This window comes from Polyodon spathula, chromosome 20 (genome assembly GCF_017654505.1).
Source record: "Polyodon spathula isolate WHYD16114869_AA chromosome 20, ASM1765450v1, whole genome shotgun sequence".
NCBI classification, from domain to species: Eukaryota; Metazoa; Chordata; class Actinopteri; order Acipenseriformes; family Polyodontidae; genus Polyodon; species Polyodon spathula.
This window is the reverse complement of record NC_054553.1, coordinates 28,324,001-28,349,224: the sequence shown is the minus strand read 5'-3', so window position 1 is coordinate 28,349,224 and position 25,224 is coordinate 28,324,001. Positions and strand designations below refer to the sequence as shown.

Genomic DNA, 25,224 nt, shown 5'->3' with positions numbered 1-25,224 from the left:
TTGTTTTTTTTGTTTTTTAAGGATTGTGTATTAAAGATATAAACCTAGTACCAATAGCACACCAATTTGTCTCCCTTTTAAGTTGTTACTAGTTTTGTGGTTTTGATGGTTCCATTGTGCAACTCTGTGCAGTAGAAATGCATTAATCATCGGACACCTATTTCAGGGAGGAGAGGAGGAGAGTGACGCAGGCTGTGGCCCCCTTCTGAGACAGTGTCCTTCAGCAGATGAGTCCAAGAGACCAATGACCTGCTAATCCCATTAGCCATGGCTATCGGTATAAGAGGCACACAGGCCAGGCAGAGTTCAAAGACAAGCTGCTGCCCTCGAGAGCTGTGTAGGGCTCTCATCTGCGAGTGGTGAATGGTCCCCACCTCATAGCCGGTAAGAAACAGCAGGTTGTTCATTGAGACTGTTGCAATGGGGTGGGTGATGGGTGAGGCCTTGTTAATATGCAGTTTTGTTTGAAGCATGTGGAATAGTTGTTCTTCCTCTGTTGATTCTGTGTCCTTTTGTCTTGGATTTGATGTCACGCTTAAGAAATGCTTTTGGGAATCATGTGAATTTGCAGCCGTTGTTATTTATTGGTAGTTATTATTTTATTCCCTTATGAAATGGTTTCCAGAACAGTTTAGTCACACTGCACGGCTTCAAAATGACTGTCTTTTAAACCATACGATTTTGTGAATAGATTGTATATATTATATATTGTTTGCTCAGCATATTCCAGAGTGCCCTTGTTCTAATAGGATTGGAGTTTAACCCTACTCAGTGGCAATGCTGAGGTCTAATTAAATTGAGCAAGGCTACTGGAGAGGATTGGAGGAATTCAGGTCATCGGCAAGGCGCTCACACCACTACTGATGAGCATCATTTACTGCATCTTGTAAAGCGCTTTGTGATGGTGGTCCACTATGAAAGATGCTATATAAATTAAATACTGATTGATTGATTGATTATCAGTCCCCAATTATTATTATTACTATTATTATTTTAATTGTTTTATTTACTCTATTTCCATCAGCATCATCCTTTGAGTTTGAGTGATTATCAGGTCCTAAGGGTTGGTGAAGGGAAGTTTGTTTTCTGGAAGTATTTGAACAATGTCATTTTTTGAAAAAGTTATTCCAATTACCAGTGAGAAATACAGTTTTCATAAATATTATTATTTGATAAGATGTTCCAATTTAAACAGTTATTAAAAAATATTCAAATTAATTTTCAACGCATTTAACTCCCTACAGTACATGCACTGAATGTTGAATGCACAGAACAGTCATCCCAAATTCAACACCTACTGCTCAATGGCTTCAACCCTGTAGAACAGTAAATAATTTCAATAACAATAACAAATCAAGGAATCTGATAATAACTTCATGCAGTAAATTAAAATAAACACAGTTTGAACGACACCATGTTTAGAGCTCTGCTCTTCTCGACAACATCTTTTACTTTAATGTTCAGAGTCTAAGGACCACATCTACAGTATAAAAGCCCTCTAACACCATCCAAGGGTACTAGCTGACATTCAGTCCAGATGGAAGCAAGTCTGGTCACTATTCACCAACACAGCTCCAAGAAGCTTTGAAACTCAAGCAATAACCAGACAATCCAAAAGGAGTGTCAAGACAGATCATTCCATGGTTTTGATAAATGTTTAATACCACCCATCTCTGCCCCAACTTCTATTTCAATCCATCTCTTTTTTCGCTCTTTTTCCAGTTCCTTCCGTCAGAAGAGGCAAGACACAGTTTTTCAGAAACAACAGCATCTTAAAAACAACCAGAGAACGCAACTGAATAACACCCTTGAGTGACCCCACAGCGACCCACACTCCTGACCATGAACCTGGAGCTCCCCAAATCCGATGTCAAGTCGGCCACAAGAGTGACCGGCGGACCCGCCACTCCCCGCAAGGGACCCCCCAAATTCAAACAGAGGCAGACCCGCCAGTTCAAGAGCAAGCCGCCAAAGAAAGGAATACAGGGGTACGTGTGCCTTCTACCGTTAATACTGCCTACTAGAGCTGCCATTCAAGACCATTATACACATTTACACGGCCAGTAAACACTAAAGCAAGACAGTATAAAAAATGTATGTTCTTTTACATATTTATTTGATTTTCATAACCCTTTGTACCAATATTTTTATTTATCTCAGTGGTAGTATTTTCTGTTGAATTAGTATGAAATTATTTCATTAAACATTCTACGGTATGAATGAATGGTTACTTCATGTGCATTCTGAATAACACGTTGCTTCAGATTTAAGTGTAATTACATTGTAATGTGCTGCCCATGGTACATTATATGTATATGATTGTGTTATTGTTTCTCAATGTGTTTCCCTGAAAGTGAATTGGAATAAACAAAGCAGAAGAGTTCTATTCTCACGGAGACAAAGAGTATTGCTATACATAAAGGGGGGTGGGGTGCAAAATGGAGATAATAGAAATGATAAATCAACTAACAGGATGGTAGAGTGAGAGGGAAATAAAACGATATATGATGTGAAAAAGCAACGAACTGCACATGAAGTATTAGCTGATTATCAAGCTGTGTTCATTGTGTGATGAGGCTGCTTGGTTGAATGTTTTGTAAGTGCATTATGGGACCGAGTCCCTGCTGTCTTTGTTTTGTCAGGTTCGGTGACGACATCCCTGGAATGGAAGGGTTAGGCACAGGTGAGTTTATTATATGGTTCATGTATTTATAGTGGAAAGTTTACCATGGGTTGTGGAGATTCCCATGTCTAGGTATATTACTGAAATGACCTGGTAAATCTCACCCATAGTTTTCTTAATACTGGGAGTGAGTTCCTACAGCTATAAGTGAGGAACAATGCATTTAACATCTCCTGGCTCACTGAAACCCATAGTTTTCTTGAAAAAACTGAACCAGGTAACTACAGACCAATAAGCCTGACTTCTATTATATGCAAACTTATGGAAACTATAATAAGAGCCAAAATGGAAAATTACCTATATGGTAACAGGGTACTGGGAGACAGTCAACATGGTTTTAGGAAAGGGAGATCGTGCCTAACTAACTTGCTTGATTTTTTTGAGGATGCAACATCGATAATGGATAATTGCAAAGTATATGACATGGTTTATTTAGATTTCCAGAAAGCTTTTGACAAAGTCCCGCACAAAAGATTAATTCTCAAACTGAACGCAGTTGGGATTCAAGGAAACACATGTACATGGATTAGGGAGTGGTTAACTTGTAGAAAACAGAAAGTACTGATTAGAGGAAAAACCTCAGAATGGAGTGTGGTAACCAGTGGTGTACCACAGGGATCAGTATTAGGTCCTCTGCTATTCCTAATCTACATTAATGATTTAGATTCTGGTATAGTAAGCAAACTTGTTAAATTTGCAGTGGGACACAAAAGTAGGAGGAGTGGCAAACACTGTTGCAGCAGCAAAGGTCATTCAAAATGATCTAGACAAGATTCAGTGGGCAGACACATGGCAAATGACATTTAATAGAGAAAAGTGTAAGGTACTGCACGCAGGAAATAAAAATGTACATTATAAATATCATATGGGAGATATTGAAATTGGAGAAGGAATCTATGAAAAAGACCTAGGAGTTTTTGTTGACTCAGAAATGTCTTCATCTAGACAATGTGGGGAAGCTATAAAAAAGGCTAACAAGATGCTCGGATACATTGTGAAAAGTGTTGAATTTAAATCAAGGGAAGTAATGTTAAAACTGTACAATGCATTAGTAAGACCTCATCTTGAATATTGTGTTCAGTTCTGGTCACCTCGCTATAAAAAAGATATTGCTGCTCTAGAAAGAGTGCAAAGAAGAGCGACCAGAATTATTCCGGGCTTAAAAGGCATGTCATATGCAGACAGGCTAAAAGAATTGAATCTGTTCAGTCTTGAACAAAGAAGACTACGTGGCGATTTATTCAATTTATTTAAAAGGTATAACATCGACGCAAGGGACTTTTTTGAAAAAAGAAACTAGGACCAGGGGTCACAAATGGAGTTTAGAAAAAGGGGATCACTTTTTTATCATGTGAGGGTCTGGAATCGATATAACGGTTTGAAATGTCGGGGTGCTGCAATTATCCCGATAACACGTTTCTGTTTAATTTTTTCCATTGTCCTTGAGGTGCCAACATAGGCTCCTATTCATTTAAATACTATTCTTAATTGAAGGTAGTTCAGAAATCTGGGACTAGAGCTTGCGTTCCCATACATTGTGGTTCCTCGACACATACCACGTGTTTCATACAATGTTCTAGAACTGATTTAACCTGTTTAAGCACAGGGTCGAATTCTGACCCACTATGTGTTTACTTTGCAGACATCACAGTCATCTGCCCCTGGGAGGCCTTCAATCACCTGGAACTGCACGAACTGGCCCAGTACGGTATCATCTGAGACCTCCAGTCCACTGGGAATTGCGAACACTCCATCACGGCTCTTTTTGGGATCGGATGGGAAACAAAATACAACTGCAAAAGTGGACAAAAAAAAAAATAATTCTAACAAAAAAAAATCTCTAATGTAATGATTTTTCACCGCTTTCTTTATCCTGCAGGCAAAGCTGATAAAATGAACTGCTCACGTCAGGTTTAGAATCCTGGTAGCTCTTGTGCACAGTATTCTGCAAACTGAAACATTCTGCTACATGTCTGTCCTTTCTGCTGTTTTCTTTCTGCTGTTTTTCCTGTGTCTTTTCTCATCCCAAACAAAACATGAAACTTACGCAAGCAAAGCCCTCTAAATGAGTAAATAATGAAACACACTTGAAGTGAAACTACAAGCGATTCACGAGCCGTCGTGTAAATTTCAGCAACACCAGAAAATACCCCCTGTATGTAGAGAGCTGGGACCAAGGTCAGGGACCTGAGCAAAGAGAGCCCACGCTGGTTAAACTGACAAGCTCAGGAATCGAGCCCTACTGTATCTTCCCTAACTGTTTTTCCTTTTGTCATTTTTTCTCCTTTCTCTTAATTATTGTGTTCTTTTTTTCTTTTTAATTAAGGAAACACTCAGGGATTATTGCTTTTTTGTGTTGACTGTTGCTAAGGGCAACTGTCACAGTAGAACCCCCCTGCTCTTCCATATAGGCGCTGTCCTGTCTTCTTTGTCTTTGGAATAAAGCAGCTTTCCTACTCTGCCTTACTTGTACTGTAGCACACTTCAAAGGGCGTTATATGCACCCAATGCATACAATATAGCAGACTAGGTACAGAATTCAAAGGACGCTGTATTGTAAACAATGTTAATATGTTAATATTTCATTTCATGGTTACATCTCGTTGCATGTTGGTATTGCACGTTCACTTTTTATTTAACATCTTGCATGCTTTTTTCATTGCAATTTTAAACCGCATTGCATGTTTTAATCTCATTCTAATTGCATGTTCCTTTGCATGTTTCCATCCCATTGCATGATAACATTACATTGCATGTTTACATCTCATTGCATGGTCCGTTGCGTGTTTCCATCTCCTTGCATGCTTAATTTAGATCTTTTTGCATGTTTCCATTTCATTTCAGTGCATATCTCCTTTCTTAATGCACGCATGTTGCTCTCTGTCTCTCGCTGAAGCATGGCATTATCATGTAGGACACTGAGAGGCATTACTCTTTCAAATACACCTCTTTGCATGCATTGCGTTTCCTGTAAAACATCCATCATTTGAGTGAAATCTCTTTCTAGTTGCACCCCTCTCTCTCTCCCATTAGCTCTATATTAATATACAGTAAGCTATTCATTAAAACATCCTTTAACCCCGTACTAAGCTCCTGTGTAACTGTTGGTTCAAACTTTCCTAAACGAGAAGCAGTTCTGGCAAGTTGCAGAAGTGATTGTGTTTAATCGTTAGGGAGGCACACCGGGGTGTTAGCAACAGCGATGGTTCAGCAATGCCACACAATGTTTATGAAAAGGAAAATGTCATCAGAAATAACAGTGAATGTCCTTTCTACAGAATAACATTTAAAAAGAAAACAATAAAAAGCTTGATAAATATTGAACAAAATTGTGCTTTGTTGTCTTTTTTGTATAGATAAACTAAAGAGGCATTAATACTAACTGCTAATACTAACTACTAGTACATCTGGTACATGTGCGACTTATTATTCCTGGTATTTTCACTAAACTTCCACTGGGAGGAGTTCATATACCACAGCAAGAGTGTCTGTTAGCTTCAAACTACTGTACTTGAAATACAAATAACGTTTTCATGTAGTATGAAACATGGTAGCACATCACACTTCTTATTCTAATAATGTGTAACAGGGGTGTCCAATTACAGTCCTGGAGTGACATTCCACTCCTGGGTTAACAGGTAACATCATATAACTTTATAAAGCATAAAGCAAATGAAACCATTTAGAACTGCAAGTGACACGTTCCCCTGCTGTATAACTTTACTTATGTAATAAATAAGATACATTCAATAAACATAAATACAGGTGCAGCACATTATTTATTAGCAGATCTGCCAAAAGCTTGAATTGTATGTTCTTAACTGAACACACCCCACAATGTCAGAATCGTGTGAGAGTCACGATGAAGAGAGTAAATGGTCTTATTGTGCATGTTTGTTTGTGTGTGCGTGATGATGAGATTCTGGGATCAATAAGCTACTAACAACCAAAAGAGCAAGATGGGCCGAATGGCCTCCTCTCGTTTGTAAACTGTCTTATGATCTTATGTTATTATGTGTTTTAAAATGCTCCAGCATAAACAATTATAATCACACTACCTCAGAAAATGTTAGAAATCTATGTAGACTGCATCAATCAAATAATATACCATAAAACACTTTGCATCGGGAAATTTGTAGTGTTTAAACACCAACACTAGACAGTTACAGTGCTGTTCACGTTCTTCTCGGCTTTGCTAGCAAAAACCGTCGCCAATAAGGCGGAACCAAGGTAGTGACGGGAACCGACCGCTTGCTGCCCGTGTTGCGTCTGGTGACGGAGGGGGGTCTGGGCGGAGCGGTTAGAGTGTGACACCCGCTTACCGAGCTACAGAATGGAGTTTCAGTGACTCCGGTAATCACAAAACAGACGACAAAATAATTCAAACGAGAAACACGGCGGCAGGCAGGCCGGCTCCGGGCAGGATGGCAGAGAGCATTGTAAGTACCAGGGTACAGTTTGACAGGCTTGGACGGCTGGTTTAGTGTGTTGGAGGGGCTGTCCGGAGTGATGAGGCAGCAGAATTAATAGAAATAACTAGTCCGGGCCTCTGGCAGTCAGAGAGACTGGATGAAACCGAGAAAACATCCCCGAAACCGTGAACTGGGGCTGTGAGGTCCGGGGAGGATCAGTGATCTGTTTGTGTTTGTTTAGACTTTGCACTTGTCAAACATATTTTAACCTGTTTTTGTAACGCGTATTAATAAGAGGTTTTGTGTGTGTGTTTTAATGTAACATCTTTCTCGTACATATGATTTGTTTTATTTTTTTAGTCCCCCTACCCTACCCTACCCTACCCTACCCTGTTGCCTTTTATTTTACTGAACTTTAACTTCCCGGTACAGTGTAACGTGTAACCGCCTTTTGCCGTAACGGTAAAAAGAGAGAATCAACACACCATTACATTTCTGCGATTAAAGTAACAATAACATACATTTTCTTTCATTGTGATAATTGATAACTTTAATACATTTAACAAGAGTAATACCTTATTGTATTGTTGTTTTGAGTCCAAGAAAACTGCAGTGGGATTACTTTTGACAGCTTTGTTTATGGCATGGACCTAGTTCATACAGGGTATTTTTGATTACTACAAAACATATCTTCTAAAATAAAACCCTGACAGAATATACTGCAGGGCTCGACTAGATTAGAGTAGGCGATTCGGTGACGTAGAGAGCCGAAGCAACAGACAAAAGCATTTCATTTTCGTCTAGTCACATGACATAAACCTGCTAGTTTCAAAGTCAATGTGTGGTCCAGTCTAGTGGAGAGACCTGATCACTGTAATATCTCATATCCCTCCAGCCCACCTGTAGGATTTATTCATTGGCACTAAAGCATGGTCTGTTGTGATTCAAATCTGCAGTGCAGTACAATCCAATCTGGTTGTTGGCACCTAGACTAAAAGTGGCACAGTGGCAACAACTAAAAGCTGACAGTCAGCTGAAGACTGGGACATTTGCCTAGAACCTAGAACACCCAAAAAAGGGAGAAAAAAAAGAAATCTGATGCCGGTACTACTTAGTACTGCCCTTATGTTGTATCTAGGTGGTCACTGCCTGCCAGGTAACAAGTTTTATTAAATGCATCTCTGTTACAAGTCATTTGATGCAGAATACCCCATTAACCATGTGTGGTAATGCCGGGTTATTACGTGTTCTGTAATGCACGGTAAACAGTTGGCTTTGCAAGGGTAGTTCATACTGCCTCAATCTTTTTTCATCATTCTCATTTTCTTTTCTCAGACTATACGGGTCCAGTCCCCAGATGGGATGATAAAAGTTTCAGCAACCAAGCGGGACACAGCTGCTGCGTTTTTAAAAAAGGTAATTTAAAAAAAAAGGAGGGCGCAGAAATGAAAACTTAAGCTATGTTTGCATGTGTCTAAAAGACATGACAGGCCAGCTCAACATACTGCTGAAAAGTGCTGTATTGCAGGTATTTATCTTGGCAAATGTTGTATAGATATTCTCCAGTACATCTTCTAAGCATCCATACCAGCAGACTCTATTAAGAAACTCTCCAGTGCAGTGGTACACAAGTATTCCTAGACTGTGCTTTCTGTAAACAATTCATTCAGGTCTTGCAAATTGCTCAGCAGGGAAAGACTGCACTGCCAAGGCTGGGCCGCACAGCATAGTTTGCAGGCAAGGAGATCAATGCTGCTGATCAGATGGTTTGGTTGGGGGGAGGAGGAGGAGGGGGTTGCGTGGGTGTAGGTGAGTCACTAATCTTGCAATAAGAAAGAATTGTAGTCACTCAGCATCCAAGCAGGATCATTGTCCCCACATGCTTTCAGACCATGCATTGCAAAAAAAAAAGGTATTGTCCTGTCTCTTGAATGAAGTTCCAACCTTTAGACTCTGGCCAGTTTTTATAAATAACAGCAAGTGTGTTATCTGCCCTAGTCTTGATTAATGTCCGACACAAGCCAATGGAGGAAATTCATCTCTTGAGTCTTAGTAATTGGTCTCTGCTCCATCTGTTTCTCAGTAAGTGTTGATAGTTGTAAAGACATTGTTGCCAATATACTTTAGATATAACTACATACTGATGGACTGATTTTTATTAGTTGTGTGCAGTTGGAACCCAAAACAATTGGATATGTAATCCCTAATAAAACAGCTGTCTAAAGAAGTTAGGATACAACAGTTACAAAGGAAAATGGAGTGAGCCGAACCCGAAAGGAACATTAACAATATGAATGTGGGATCTGTGTGCATTGCAGCTATTCTGTAATGGCATGCTGCCACAAACCTCCCTGCCAGAACTGTTGTTTCTGAGAATAAACCAGTGCTCTGCTTTTACATACTTTATAATGTTAAAAACACTCATTTATTGTAAATCATTTACTGACTTTTACATGCTAACGGCTGTATAGTAAATAATGTGTTCGAGTTTGTTGTTGTAACCTGATCTTGGTCCTCTTCTCCTCTCCAGGTCGCTAAGGAGTTTGGGTTTAGCACCAACGGCTTCTCCATTTACCAGAACAGAAACAAGACTGGAGAGATTACGCCGCAGAGCAAATCACTTAGTCTTCTCAAGATCAAGTGAGCAGAGCCACCCACCTATACTCAGTTTGGTGTTTTATATGTGTGTGTGTGTGTGTGTGTGTGTGTATATATATATATATATATATATATATATATATATATATATATATATATATATATATATATATATATATATATATATATATGATAACACTATGCTGTTGGTTCTTTCTTTAACTCACAGAATCTCAGTGTATTCCTGCCCTCATGGCTTTGTTGTAACCTCTTATCTCATGCAGACATGGAGACATGCTGTATCTGTTCCCCTCGGCTGCCCCTGGACCCTCAGGTGAGATCATGGATGTAGCAGCGCCACCTTCAACATCATCGACATCGTCATCGCTGTCACGAGCCCAGTCTTCATTATCACGACCTCAGACAACAACGCAAATCACAGAGGATGAGATTGACCAGTATCTGGCCAAACAAGATGGGAAGATTTACAGAAACCAAGATCCACAACTGTAAGCACTTAAATATCTTTTATGAGCTCTGCTCTCTCTCTCTCTCTCTCTCTCTCTCTCTCTCTCTCTCTCTCTCTCTCTCTCTCTCTCTCCTCATTTGTAATTTTAATCTCTCTTGAATAAAAATTCACCACTTATTGCATATAAACTTTAAAACACACTAAGATTAATCTATATAATAGTTAAGTGTTCCTGTAATTTTATATGTGTAATTCTTCCCCCTCTTATCAAGGTGCCGACACGGATCAATGGGGAAATGCGTACACTGTGTACCTTTAGAGGTAAGAATATATGTGGGGGAAAAAGATGTGAACCTTTTGGTCCAGGAGAAAATCAACAAAAGTATTTATTTTGATCAATTTCAGTGAAATTAGTTAACCACTGCGTATAGTGAAACAATCTGTCGCAATGATAATGCTGGTGATAAAACATAGAATGGTTCAGGTCTTATTTTCATGTCAGGTTTTGCGTGCGTGATGTGTGTGAGTTTACAGACAGCATATGTTTTTGGGGTTTTTTGGGTTTTTTTGACAGCCTTTCGATGAGGATTACCTGAATCACCTGGACCCACCGGTGAAACACATGTCATTCCATGCGTACATCCGCAAACTGACAGGAGGCGCTGACAAGTGAGTCTTCCTCCCTCTAGCAGCACTTGTGCAGTTGCATGGTGTCCCTAAATGGAAGGTACCAGGAAAGTCTGGGTATAATGTTGCTTTCATCACATGGTTGAGTTCACATGCACTGTTTTTGCACACATCTATAAAATGGAGGTACAGTTCTGTAACTTCTTTCCTTCTATTTCTGTCCTTCGAAGGGGGAAGTTTGCGGCCCTGGAGAACATTAGCTGTAAGATTAAATCGGGCTGTGAGGGACACCCACCTTGGCCAGAGGGGATATGCACCAAGTGTCAGCCCAGCGCAATCACCCTCAACAGACAGGTAGGGGATGGCTGTCACAAAAACTCAGACTGGACATTCTACATTGTTAATTGCGTCAAACCACTGTTACTTCTGTCCACTGTTGGATCACTTATTAGTTACTTATTAGTATGTCATTTGAAATAAAGGGTCTTGTGTGTACTGGACATGATTAGATTTTAAAGCCGGCAAGTCTTTTCAAAATCTCTTATTTTACTGAGGCATCTCGCGATGTATGGAACTTCAGCCAGGTTGTGTCTAATGAGACAAATATCAGTGTGGACAAGCTAGATTCTCACAAGACAGAGTTTTAAAGCAATCTTCAGTGCCACTAAGGTTCCTGTTGTTCGTCTGCCCCTCATTCAGAAATACAGACATGTGGATAATATCATGTTTGAGAATCACACGATCGCTGACCGCTTCCTTGACTTCTGGAGGAAGACTGGGAACCAGCGGATGGGCTACCTGTATGGACGCTACACAGAGCACAAGGACATCCCTCTGGGCATCAGAGCTGAAGTGGCAGCCATCTATGAGCCTCCTCAGGTAAGCATCTGAGCTCCTGCAGTGGGAGGGGAATGGTTTGACCGCTAGCAAATTTACAAGGAGCATTGCATGTAATATCTCTGCCACAAGGTGGCAGTGTATCGTCAACTCTTTTTAAGACACTGATTACAGCATCAGCTGTTGCTTAGTCATCCAGTATAGCTGTGCTCCCTGTTTATTGTCTTAGAAAATTTGCAGCGTACCTAACACTCCATGCAAGAGTGATTCATTTCAAATGGTTGCACTTACATATTGAAGTTAAAGGCACAGACTTGTGGTATTGGGGAAACTCTCCCCCTAAATGATCCCCTTCTTTTTCTTTACAGATCGCGACCCAGAACAGCTTGGAACTGGTGGACGATCCCAAAGCCGGAGCTGTGGAGGAAATTGCAGCTAAACTGGGCCTCCGGAAGGTAACACCTCCTGTCCATGCGCAGCTGCAGTAAAAATAATGAATTTAATATATCTAGGTAACTGTGTGACCTGACCTCTGCATTACAGCACCTGGTATTTCCAGGCATGCACCATCACCACCAAAAATGTGGAATGCCATTTGGAATTAATCACAACTAACATTTCTAGGAATGTCATTATGTCAGACTGACAGAGCGTTGTGCTGCTGGTTTAAAAAGGTCAGACAGCTTCTATGTGGCATGTTGATTGCTTCAAGGTGGGGGTTAACGTGAGTTGGCCCATCAAAGAGTGAAAGGGTTACTCATTGGTGAACTTTTAGATTGGGTCAAGAAACCACTGCAATGAACAAAAACATTTAGGGTGAAACTCTACCATTTAATAAGGAAAATAAAATACATCAAATTTAATAAAATGCAAGAGGGCCTTTTGTTTTAGGTTTCTGTATTTAAAAAGATGAGAGTACTTTGTGATTTTGTGATAATAACGTTACATGTATCCTGAGAGGGAAATTCATCCCAGTTTTCCTGGGAAGGTTGCCGGTGAATCATTGCCTTTCTGTCACAGGTTACTTTTTTCTGTTCTATATCTTAGGTGGGCTGGATATTTACAGATCTGCTCTCTGAAGACACCAGGATAGGTACTGTCCGGTACAGCAGAAACAAGGTGAGATTCAACAAGTCCTTCAGGAACTGTGTACTGTTTACTGATTTTCAGACTCGGCTTCAGCTATTGCTCATGCAATACGAACAATTTAGAAGCCCTTCTGTTTTTTAGCGTTTATATAATCTTAACTACATTGAAACAGCACTAACCTAATGGAAACGTCTACCTAACTGCGGTGTGCAAAGCACTCATCTGGCATCCAGTTTCTGAACTGAAAGCTTAAAGAAACTTCTGTTCGTAGCCAAGTAGACGTTTTGCTACATACGACACCAATGAAGAAAGAAAGCCAGAACGTGACTCCATTGGTCAGAAGTTTTACGACTCAGTTGTATCTTAATGTGATAGGTTAGTTCTGCATAATAGTTTTTGACATGATAAAAATAAAACGAATTCACTAAAACCTCCTTACTCCAGAGCTGCAGTCTGCAGTAGGGTACCGTAGTGTGTGCTGTGAAGGTGCTGATTTTATACATTTCAGCTGTGCTATTGCTTCCCCCGGTTTGGAAACGCTTTGGGGAATGGGATAGGGCTTCTGAAGTGAAGCGGTGTTCATGCCTGACTCCCTCCCCCCAGGACTCCTATTTCTTGAGTGCAGAGGAATGCATCACAGCTGGCGATTTCCAGAACAAACACCCCAACACCTGCCGGCTCTCTCCCGACGGAGACTTTGGATCGAAGTTCGTCACTGTGGTGGCAACAGGTACAATCAGAAAGAGAGAAGAGTTCATTGTTAGAGTGTAGCTTTTGTTCTTCCTGTCTGTCTTCCATGTGACTGTTTTTCTATTCCCATTTTCTTTCTCAGAGCAGTTTTGTAGAATGGTAGGTTTATTATTATTTTACCTAGATTATGTCCATTTTATATTTAGTGCCAGTAGCTATTTAGACACCCAGCTGATAAAATGTGTTTGTAACGCCCCCGTTTTGCCTGCAGGGGGTCCTGATAATCAAGTGCACTTCGAGGGGTACCAGGTGTCAAATCAGTGCATGGCGCTGGTGCGGGATGAGTGTTTACTGCCCTGCCGTGACGTGCCCGAGCTCGGCTATGCCAAGGAGTCCAGCACTGAGCAGTACGTACCGGACGTCTTCTACAAGGTACGAGCTAGGGGAGCCTGCTGTATGCTAGGAATATACAAGCGCTGTTTGCAACACCCAAGTTTTGAGACAGGAGGCGTACCTGTGAAAATGCTGCATTCTGCTGTTTTTTAGTCTAGATGAAACACTAATGCATTTGGTGCCTAAGTGACGTGGTTCATGTAATAACACTCTGCTACCAGTCCAGGTCCAGCCAGGGTGGCATTGTAACAAGGACATTGTAACGTTTTTCTTTTTAAAATTAAAGGAATAAATAAATAAATAACTACACAAAGTGCATGTTAGCACAGTCAAAGTGTTATGTTTCTCAACACAATGACATTTGTGTTTTCTTTGTAGTAAACAATATAAATGATAACTGAGTATTTTGCTGGCAGTAAAGTGCTTTTGACTTGGTGCATTAGCAGGAACAGTTAACAGTGGGTTATATTGTGCACATTGTTTTAGTAGGAACTCAATTGGACAGAAGCCGTGTAATAGAAATAAACCATACACTTGGAACGCAGCTGTTTTTGTAACCACAAAAATTGTGCTGAAATTTTTCAACTCGTAAATATTGTTTGGGTTTCTGAGTAGGTGTCACTACGACTGTGCAGTATGGGTGGGCCAGCACTGTTACCCCTATTTTAACCGTTGCTTTTGATAGCACGATTAACACCATCTTCTTTCAACAGGACAAAGACAAATTCGGTAATGACATCACCTATTTAGCACGGCCACTGCCTGTGGAATACCTGATCATAGATGTGAGTATCCACATGGGTGTTGATTTTGATATGGAGTGATAAAGCACTCCTCATGTATCGTGTAAGAGTGAGGAATCTCCCACCTTGGGTATGGTATAGGAGGTTTCAAAGCCTGTCGGTTCAATGTATATGTGAAAGCAGTTTGGTTCTCTTGGGTCATCTGAGGTTCTGCAGGCGCAACTTAAGTGTGCCTTTGAAAAAATGATGCCTTCAGGTGGAGAATTTTGACAATCGGATCCCTTCACTGTGCCAAGCTGAGGCAGAAGAGAGCTGCAACTATTCTGATTTATTTCAGCAACTGCGTTTTAATTTGTCTGAGATCTGGTTGGGATTTTTCCACTTTGAGCTGTTCCAGCAACTACTTTCTCTACACCACACCACTCTCTCTCACTTGTGCCTGTATGAAAGAGGGGGCTGAGGGATGCTGGTGCCCCTTGGCTGCAAGCTGACATGTACGCATATACTTCCAGCCATCACCCAAGACTCCCTGTAGGGATTGGCAGCCGGGATTAACTGCCTGCCAACTTGGCATCAAACCCCAAAACCAGGGCGCTGTTTCAAATCAATAAAATTGGGAACAAGACCGACCAACCAAAGTAAGGGGTAATTTAAGAAGCCTCTCATTCCAGATCGGGACCATTTAATTTGATATGCAATCCCTCTTTTACACAGGCTGTGATTCCAGATATGTTTGCTTAAACTTTTTTGTCTTTTGAACTCTGCTACTTGTAACTTCCCTCCTGGTGCAGAATTCAAGAATATGTTTAATATTTATAGCTGCCTTTCTCTAAAGTAGGGATGTGCTGTAAAACAGAATTGATTTAAGTCAGTTGTTTTTGTGTTCCTCAACTGAGATACACTGTATCCTGTACCCTAGACCTTACATGTGTTGTGACCAAAAACAAATCAGTGCTTATTATCATCTCAATGTCCCACAGATAACCACCACTTTCCCGAAGGAGCCAGTTTACACATTCACGTCCATGCACCGCTTCTCCATCGAGAATCGAGACGTCCTGGGAGAGACACAGGTAAGGAATCTTGCAAACTAAAGCAGCCAAAATAAACTGGGTGATTGCTAGTGATGGGTTTGCTACTGTGCATGTATACATACATACATGTTCTGTTTTGTCACACATTAGATGTTGTCATTGCAGTGGAAATTATTATGCATGCTAGTATTTTCACTGCAGAGCTGTTTTTGAATATTTCCACACTCAATGGCTCCACCCATCTACAAATGGTGTTTTACTGTAATCCAAACACAGAAAAGCCTGCAAATAATAAAGGAAACAAAATAGGAAAACAACTAAATTAACTCCAGATGGATGTGATGCACAGAATATGTGAGTCATGAGGACATAAGTACCATGGCTTTGTTCCCTTGTGAGTTTTGTGCTTTTTCTTGCTTAAAAGGGTAGACTCAGACACAGATGTATATATTTTGTTAGATACATTTTTTAACGATATTTTTTCAGTTCGCTTTTTTTTTTTTTTTTTTTTTTTTTTCCCCCCCCCTCTCCCAGGATTTCCACAGCCTCGCCACGTATCTCTCCCAGAACACATCTACTGTGTTCCTCAACATTGTGTCTGATTTCCACCTCCTCCTCTTCCTGGTAACCAACGAGGTCATGCCACTCGGAGTGAGTATAGACAACCTGCAGCTTTAGTGATGCATTGTGCTCATAGGCTGACTCTACAGCACCAGCTTTGACACTGTAATAACTCACACTAGTAGTGGCTACCCTCTTCAATTCCCTTGTAAAAGTGTTGGCATTGTGCAAACAAATTCTAGTAATTGACTGCTTTTGAACATTTTCCTCAACAAGCAATACGATTTGATTTCCTAAATTCTCCCCCTCGGCTCCCTCTCTAGAGCATAACCCAATTCATCATCTACGCAGATGTTTTTTTTGTGTCCCCAAAGACTTTGATTGAGGAATCAAGCCAGGAAAACCAGCCTTAGCCTTTGCATAAACCTGAAAGAGTTTGCAATGTGCAAAGTGTGTAAACATAGTCGGGATTGGGTTTGTGAGATCTGTCCGGCTCCTAGGCTCTGGAACTGATTAAACGTCAGTGCTAACCAGCCAACTCTCTGCGTGTATGACTGGTTTAAATAAGTTGGAGAGCAAAGCACAGCATGGAGCATGTGCAGATATGCCAGGCTGTCAGTGTCTGTCTGGAGAACAAGGCTCTTGAGAAGCCTCTCTTACTTTGGTTAGTTCTTAGGTGGGTGTTGCGTAATGAGCACTAAAACGATCCAGCAGTTCATTAACTTGAACTAAAATGCCTAATTCTCCGCTTTCCAGCGCTGTTACCCTGCACCTTAAAAATGAACATAAATTTCCTTAATTGTCAATTTTCCTGCACCTTTTAAACATCCTTATTTACCCCTCCAAGCGACTGTCTGTCTAACGCACACTTTGGCTGTTTGCGCTCAGGACAGTATCGGCCTCCTGCTAGATGCGGTGAAGACCTCCAATGAGGAACTAGCACAGACCTGGAGGAAATCAGAACAGTGGGCAACAATCGAGCAGCTGTGCAGTGAGTACCAGGGAACTCATGTTTACCACTTCACTTCTGTATGGAGAGAGAGAAGAATTTAGAGATGTGATTTTATAATCAAATCGGGAGGATTTGCAGCTGGAAAACAAGGATGCTTTTTTACTGCCGCAGATTTTAAACACTGCCCTGGCCAATTCAGTTCCCAACGATGAGGTCATGGTGACTGTTCTCTTAATAGATTTCCACACTGCAGTGTGATGTGTTCTCAAGCTGTCGTTCCATTTGAGTATGCCCATTCTGTTCTGTAAAACATCCCGCTAACTGATAAAATTGTGAATTCTGTGGGCCGAGGGCTAAATGGAAGGTTAAGACAGGTATTTGATAGTTCTCTACCACAATACAATTGAGCTATTGGAGGCTATATCTATTAAACCACTCATCTGATTTTGATATATTCCACATATTGTGGATGTAGGTCATGGTGAAATACTGTTTCATGCCGTGTTCTGGACATTCAGACTGTGGTTTGTGAAAAAGAGTAACTGCTGTGTGTCTGACCACCGTCTTGTCTGTCTCTTGCATTGCAGGCACAGTTGGTGGGCAGTCGTCAGGGTTACCTGAATACGGTGCCATGGGAGGGCCCCCTATCCCCGCCTCCTCCTCTTCGATGTGGTCCTGCCTCCACTGCACCTTCATGAACCAGCCCGGTACAGAGCAATGTGAGATGTGCAGTCTGCCCCACAGCTAAACCTGCCACCCCCACAGAGAGGAAAGGGGAAGGGGGGTGAAGAGACCAGAACCAACATCATTGGACTTGGCACTGGGACCAGTTACAGGAACTAGTGTCTCCTCTGTGTCTTTTTCTTTGACTCCCCCTGCCCGATCTCAGAGGCTGTCTTGGGAATAAAAAAACTAAACAAAACACACACACCTGTTAGCCATTCTCTTTTCTTAATTATGTCACTGTGCAGTTTTACCACTGAGCAGCAAGAGGCTCCACTAAAAAATATCCAAATGTCAGTTTGTGAGGATCCGCTTAAGGCAGGCAGATTGGAAAGCGCTTGGCAAAGAATTGCTTCTCTGAAATTCAGTGAAGCACTTTCTCCCGTGGTAGAGCTTGTCTCTGGAGCCCAGACTGATCGCTCCTGTGCTGCAGGATGGCAGCTGTAAAACCAGAGATCAAACAAACTCATTCCGCTGATGCAAGCTTCCCTCAGCTGTCTCTGCCTCCTCAAAGTCAAAAGCAACCCTGACATTCTTGGTGTAAATATACTTAAAAGAACGATGCTCTTATTTAAATGCAACTAGATTGTTTTGTTTTGTTTTTTTTTGTAGTAGTTCTATTTATGGAATTTTAAAAACATACACTTTGTACTATTTCCTTTGAACGCACTGTCCAGAGAGAAAGAGAAACTTATCAGCAACAAAAAATAAATAACAAGGGCTGGGCTGGACTGTCCCACCACCAGTAAAATCACTGACCTGTGAATGCTGTTTCTCAGTGACCCTGTGCCAGTTTTATTGGACTGGGATTGTTTATTATTGACACTGCTTTGTCAGATTCTTTTTAAATCTATTACACCCAGCATGGATTACTGGTCTTTCTAGCTGCGCAATGACCTAGAGCTTGGCTTGAATCGTCCAAAATATGCATTGTTAAAGTGAAAGCCCATCTACGAAGTGATTGTCAACTCAGTCTATGCTACCACTGGCAGCCTGAAAAAGTAACTAAAACCTAATAATAACAAAAAAAAAAACTTTGCTATGAGTTCAAGTTGCTTTTTATAAGATCAATAGATTCTAAGTGCTGCTTCAAAAGAGACGGCTCCTGGTTTTACCCAAGCACGTTCATTCAGTCAGTGTTCGAGACCAAGCACTAAATATACGTTTGAACTAATTAAAAGGTTTAATGCCACGCAGATCTTCCCTTACAATACTTCAAAAGAGCCAGGATAATAAACTTGAGACTATGGGTCTACCTGTGGGGGAACAAATGTTTTTATTTTTCTCCAGTGCATGTGAAGTGTGTTTGCACTATTCTTAACATTTAAAAAAAAATAAAAAATACTTGGATTGCTGTGTCTTCACTTCTCCAACTGAAAATGGGAGTGCCTAGAGGCTGATTTCGTACCGTAACATTTTGCGCGGTTGTCAGTGCTTAAATAAATGCACCCTTTGGAGGTGTTCAATAAATGCTTTGAGTAGCAGCTACCAAGAGGCAGTAGTTGTGTGTGAGGCTGTTCTCACTAACCAGGTTTCAAGTCCTGATGATTGCAGGCTATACTTGAAATGTATGTCTTGTTTCTTTGAGTCTCTTTCTTACTGTGGCTTGCAGACTTATGTTGTTGGGTTATTCTAATTACAGCCCTGCCGTTCAAATCTAATAAAAATCAAAGAAACGATTTGTATGTGTTGTTAGTCTTATGAACAAAGATATGAATGTTGAGGAAGTCTGACAAATCCTCTAAACTATGTCATGTTTGCAGCAGATGTTATTTGTAATTATTTTGTCTTGATTTAACAAGGTCAATTTACAGAACAAATCATTTTTTTTCAGCTGACAGATTTTTGTTACAAGACACCAGTGCTTCAGGCATTAAAATAGGTCCTTATGAAAATGGTCATGCACATATGTGGCTTAGTTCATGTTTTTGACCACTTTTGTATTTTATATTTGATGGTAAAATCATTAGTTTATATATCTGATTTATTATATATATATATATATATATATATATATATATATATATATATATATATATCTTGATGGCATATCTAGAATTACAAAAAAAACGCAGTGCATAATTATTTTAGTTTATTTAATGTGGTTCTTGGAAAATGAGTGAAAAAAAAAAAAGTTTCAACTGCATTTAGTTTATCTCTGCTTGGAGTTTGTTATCCATGCGCCAATCTGTCTCCTAGTGCTTTAGCCAAGGAGACTGTGTGAACATGTTCTGGGTTTAAGTAGTATTTATCACAAATCCTTCCAACACCATTTTATAATCCAATGTTCTTTGTACAAACAACAGTAGTCTCAATATTTCCCTCTTCCTGGGCCCCCAGCCTAATTGCTCCCTAAGCGCATCCAGGACAGTTCTGTTCCAAACTAGCTGAGAATCGGCACTGGGGCAGTGTTCTAACAACACGGCACAACACAATACATCAAGCCCTTTCCAGAATATCACCCCTGCATAAAATGCAACCAGTAACACCAAACAAAGGAAAGTTCTTCTGGAGCAGCTGTACTCACAGATACCAAAGTATTTTTCCAGCAACTTGCCCTCATTTAAAAAGGAACAGCTCTTGGTTCATCTGTTGTTATCCTAACAATGTTTCTCAAGGCAACACATAGAGCCAGTGTTTCCAATATGGACTTCTCGGGTAACAATAGCTGTGGCTGGTGGATCCCAGATGTGCTGCAGGCTATTACAGCTGTGCAAAGGAATGCTGGTTCTGAGGCACACAGCCATATCAAAAACGTTATGCTGGAGTGGAGCCCTTAAAAAAAAAAAAAAAAAAAAAAAAAAAAGTGCTGGTAATTTATTGACTCCCCAAGAGCCCTTTATCTCGGGAGCAATGTGTCTAGTAGACTAACAGCCAAGTGTCCAGCACTAATTTGCTGTTGTGATGACCCATGGCCGAGGGCCGCTGACAGTCAGTGGGCTGAACGTTCCACCTCCCTTTCAGTTAGGTTAGATATCCCAGTTTAAGGAACATATGCAAAAGTTCTTAAATTAATTTAGTCCCAGGGAACAATTCAGCACAACATATACAGATGGCATGCAATTAGGAGAGCTGGAAATCTTTTATACTGTAGCATTGTGAATGAATAGCACATCATATTGATTTGTGGATGACAACTTGTAATTTTCCTCTGGGTTTGTTTCTGTTAGTAGTGGTAGGAGAAGGGGGAGTGGGGGTGGAGACAGCTGCAGGGTTGGGAGCAAGCCCAGCTTACAATACCTCCCCCCCACCCTCCTGCACAGCTCAGTGTGGGGGTGGATATAAGGGAGCTGGCTGATGCTTTTGCACTCAGTTTGAGGTCCCAGAACTAAACGAATATAGACTTCAGTGGGAATACCAATCTGCTACTGGAATTCAGTTCAGCGCTGTGTTCTCAATAGGTAAGCAGTAATGGATGGATGGATGTGTTCAGGATATCCTGGAAGCTTTCTGTCTGTATGAATACCCCATGTGGACAGTTTTTCAGTGCAGGTGTGATCAAATTAGGGATGTTTAATTATAACTTCAAAATTGATATGAATCTTTTAAATTTTGAATTCGCTGGGGATAAAAAGGTTATCATATTACAATAAAAGTCTCGGGGAGTAAAATAACCCTGGCACCCTGTCAAATTACTGATTACAAAAAGGAGAGAAACAGTCATTGAATGTCATTTATTTCAGATGTCATTTATGCATTGGTTTCCCTTGCATGATATATTTCTGTTACAATCTTTTATGAACGAATACGAACATGGTCCTTTTTATTAGCCACTGAATACATTTCAATCAGTTCCGTCGAAGATTAGAATATTTGTCGTAGCACTTTTCAAATCTGTTTAATTCCACTTGAAATCTGCAATACAACACCCAAACAAAACTCAAGGAACCTTTCAAATGCTTTACCATACTTGTGTTTGCATTTGGCTATGTTTTTGCACATGTTCGGTATTAGTTACTGTGCAGTAAAGTTACAGTTAAACATAGGTCTAGTTAGTGTGTTAGGTTCTTACAAGGAAATCAGCTAAGTTAAATAAAGTCTTGCATCAAAATTAAAACTTTAAAACTGTCCAAAACTGTTGCAAAACTATAATGGAACAGCTTTTATTATAGTACATTATTCTTAACTGCCTTTTGTTTTTTTCTGTTACACTTTGCAAGCTGTTTCTCTTAACCTTGCTGACCACCCTGTGTGTGTGTGTGTGTGTGTGTGTGTGTGTTTGCAGTGGTAAGATGAGAGCTGCAGTGGCATTGCTGCTCCTGGCCACTCTGTGTGCCGCGGTGAAACGAAAGAGACAGCAATTCGAGTGGGACTACAGAGTCGATGGTAGGGGCTTGATTAGTATCTGTTACTACTGTTATTATTTGTATAATTCATTATGAATTGGATAATGGTTGCTTGCTTCCCCGCAGCGGAGAAGGTGAGTCTGAAGGGCTGTGCTAATCTTACCACAGTGCTGGATAACTGGAAGTTTGCCATCATGACACAAGTGAAAGACTTGCTCCTTCATGACCATCACACCGTGCTGCCAGACTATGGGAGGTGAGTCTGCCTGCCTGGGTGTGTGGGTGCAGGGTCACATAGCCTCCTCCTTTCAGATTACTAGTGACACCAATGTGCATCCAACAGCTGTAAGTGACATCTATATATACAGAATATGTATATACAGGTGTATTGTATGCACAATTTTAATTAGTCATATATACAGTGTGTGTGTTGGATACTCTCGTAAGCCACATTGACACTGAAAAGTTGTTTTTCCCCTGACACGGTGTTCAACTCTGACCCTGGCTGTTTCCCCAGGATCCAGCCCCTGTCAGAGGCCCTGGGCGACCTCTTCAAGGAGTTCAACGCGCTGAAGGAGCGGCTGGGTGAGCTCACCACCAAGTTTGACGGGATCGAGGGCTTTGTGGACGACATGAGGGCAGGGAGGGGCCCCTCGCCCCCCAGGCAGGAGCGCCCCCAGCAGCCCAACCCCGAGGCACTCGTCCCTGCCGCGGAGGGGCCACGCCAGGGCCCCACGAGCAGGAAAAGGGTGGTGGTGCGGAGACTAAAGAAGCCTGTCGAGACACCAGAGGCCTGAAAGGGGTGCTCTCCCAGATCCTTCTACACTCTCACAGCTGACTTCCCTGACTTTGAGTGAGGTCATATTGTAACTCTGGATACAAGCTGGAAAGGACCGACCTTCCCTGGGTGGCAGAAAGACATTCCGTGATACATAAACAGACAACAATTAGCTTCAACTGCAACTATTATAAGACACTACCAAGTCATTCTGCATTCTTTCATTTCATTACCTCAGCTTAAACGACCACCCTAAACTTATTATAAATAATTATTAACATATATAACCAGGCAGTATCAAGCGTGACCTTACTAGCTGGTCATGATTAGAACATATGTAATGTGGAAATCAGAATGTGCTAACGTGTTCGTGCGTATGTATTGCCCTCTTTGTCAGTACAAGATATTAACCTAACCAAATGTTTTAACTGCTGGAAAAAAAATGTAATGGCCTAGGTTTACATAATGCTCGGCACAGAAGCCAAACGACCACGTTTTTCATGGCTCTGCATTGTGTCACTAGATGGCAGCATAAACCAGGTCTTCACATCAATAATAAAATAAATAACAAAATCAAGATTCATGTTACCCTCTTCTATAACAGTGTGTAATATTTTGGTGTAAGACTTCTGTAGTAAAACTACAGCCTGATACAAACAGTTAAAGCCTGTCTCTCTTATTCTGTCTATGTACTTTTTCTATGTAATTTTAACTTTTTTTTAACTTTTTTTTTTTAACCTTCTTAATAAAACATAACATACTTTCCAGCCTGGGTTCCCTTCCATTATTCTCAATTGCTGTACATTACATACACGTGTTATAATTTGTATTATATTAAATGGTCTGTCGACCACAATTTGCTTGCTATAAAGTTATATTATAATTCATTATAATAACAATATTAATCTCTATAAGGAGCCATCATGTTGTTGCTATACGGTTTAAAAGCCAGTAATGTTTAACGCGTGTGCTCCATTACCAGTTAATATATATAATATATATAAATCAAGATATATATATATATATATATATATATATATATATATATATATATATATATATTAAAAGACCCAATATATATATATGTATATATGAATTAATTGGGTTGTTAAGTTGTTATTATGTGCCCCAAGACGCATTGCTGGGTTGTTTTAAATCGAGCAATAAATAAATAGATAAATAGAACGTTAAAGGCTACAGGTTCGTTGATAGATGAGATGGTAAAGAAATGATGACAGACACAAAGTCAGGACAAGGAGGTGTGATCTCTTTTATTGCACTAACTAAACAATAATAAAGCAGAAGCTTTCAAGAACTCGAAGCATATATATATATATATAAATGACGTTACACCTGTCGCAACTTTTGCACTTTTGCACTAAAGACACTCCTTTATTTTACAGCAACGCTCTGCTGTAAACACTGCAACTCCCATACTGAGGAAACGAAACTGAACTGTTCATTTACTGGGCGGACCTCGGGTGGTGTTAGAGTAAGGCATCCTCGACAAAACGACTACAAACAACATACTGTAATTCTTCTTAACAGCGTTCAGACAAAACATAAATAGACTCGATTACGCCTATAAACGCATTAAATTATAAACATAGATGTGAAAAAAACATCAACGCGGCGTCTTGAAGGAATATTCAAGAAAATAGAAACAGGTGAATATTCTGAGTTTTTACAACCGACCCCTTAAATTTTCTGCGTGTGGTGACTTAAATCCCGCCTCATTTTGTATCGTCAGAGCTGCTAGCCCATTGATTGGTTAAAATGCTTTCAATAATTACCTCCAATGCAACATGAAAACAGAACAGAGGAGTAAGGAAACACAGTTGGAAACAGATTAAGAAGAAAATTGAATAACAATATCCTGCAGGTTTGTGCTGTTTTATTGTAATACTGGTTTGCTGTACAGTAATTTACCCACATAAAGTAAGACGATTGAGCTACCCATACTAGCCAAATCTCATTATTCAGAAGTTTAGTATTGTAATTAGATTAATTGTAGTTACACTGTTTAAAGAAAAACAAAATATTGCATTTGCCTTTATTAATTGCAAAGTACTGTGTGTGTATGGCACTGTATGTTACTGCCAGAATTAGCAGCATAGTTTACATAATTATGATGGTAAAGGCATGCTAGATTAGGGCTTCTCAGTCTATGCTGCAGTTTTTTATCAAAGTGAATTAAAACCACTAGAAAATCTACTGGATGCAGTTTATTTTATTTATTTTATTTTATTTTATTTTATTTATTTATCAGGACAAATTCTGCTGTCAGTAAGAAGCCCACAAAAAATTGTGACACTAGTTTAACACCAGGGCTGCAGAAAGAGAACTAGT

At 40.3% G+C, this 25,224-nt stretch overlaps 2 protein-coding genes across 2 annotated transcripts; both read left to right on the top strand.

Annotated features, from left to right (window-relative positions):
• The first annotated feature begins 323 nt into the window (after positions 1 to 323).
• On the top strand, positions 324 to 5,968 carry LOC121295308 (retinal rod rhodopsin-sensitive cGMP 3',5'-cyclic phosphodiesterase subunit gamma). The gene is made up of 4 exons (XM_041219784.1): positions 324 to 384; positions 1,723 to 1,988; positions 2,643 to 2,683; positions 4,326 to 5,968. Exons 2-4 carry the CDS (start codon positions 1,843 to 1,845, stop codon positions 4,400 to 4,402), a joined length of 264 nt encoding a protein of 87 aa, XP_041075718.1. The 5' UTR covers positions 324 to 384; positions 1,723 to 1,842; the 3' UTR covers positions 4,403 to 5,968.
• A 998-nt stretch (positions 5,969 to 6,966) lies between these two features.
• LOC121295301 (nuclear protein localization protein 4 homolog) lies at positions 6,967 to 18,010 on the top strand. The gene is made up of 17 exons (XM_041219775.1): positions 6,967 to 7,122; positions 8,431 to 8,511; positions 9,626 to 9,735; positions 9,978 to 10,202; positions 10,435 to 10,483; positions 10,737 to 10,831; positions 11,020 to 11,143; positions 11,489 to 11,668; positions 11,995 to 12,081; positions 12,674 to 12,745; positions 13,319 to 13,445; positions 13,677 to 13,837; positions 14,512 to 14,583; positions 15,522 to 15,614; positions 16,110 to 16,226; positions 17,025 to 17,127; positions 17,676 to 18,010. Exons 1-17 carry the CDS (start codon positions 7,108 to 7,110, stop codon positions 17,834 to 17,836), a joined length of 1,872 nt encoding a protein of 623 aa, XP_041075709.1. The 5' UTR covers positions 6,967 to 7,107; the 3' UTR covers positions 17,837 to 18,010.
• The last annotated feature ends 7,214 nt before the right edge of the window (positions 18,011 to 25,224 follow it).

What these genes read in the sequence shown, in the direction of transcription:
- LOC121295308 (XM_041219784.1), top strand. Translation starts at nt 1,843, where the DNA reads ATGAACCTGGAGCTCCCCAAATCCGATGTCAAGTCGGCCACAAGAGTG. An exon ending in CCAAAGAAAGGAATACAGGG is followed by an intron (nt 1,989 to 2,642) that starts GTACGTGTGCCT and finishes TTGTTTTGTCAG; the next exon opens with GTTCGGTGACGACATCCCTG. An exon ending in AATGGAAGGGTTAGGCACAG is followed by an intron (nt 2,684 to 4,325) that starts GTGAGTTTATTA and finishes TTTACTTTGCAG; the next exon opens with ACATCACAGTCATCTGCCCC.
- LOC121295301 (XM_041219775.1), top strand. An exon ending in TACACTGTGTACCTTTAGAG is followed by an intron (nt 10,484 to 10,736) that starts GTAAGAATATAT and finishes TTTTTTTGACAG; the next exon opens with CCTTTCGATGAGGATTACCT. An exon ending in TACCGGACGTCTTCTACAAG is followed by an intron (nt 13,838 to 14,511) that starts GTACGAGCTAGG and finishes TTCTTTCAACAG; the next exon opens with GACAAAGACAAATTCGGTAA.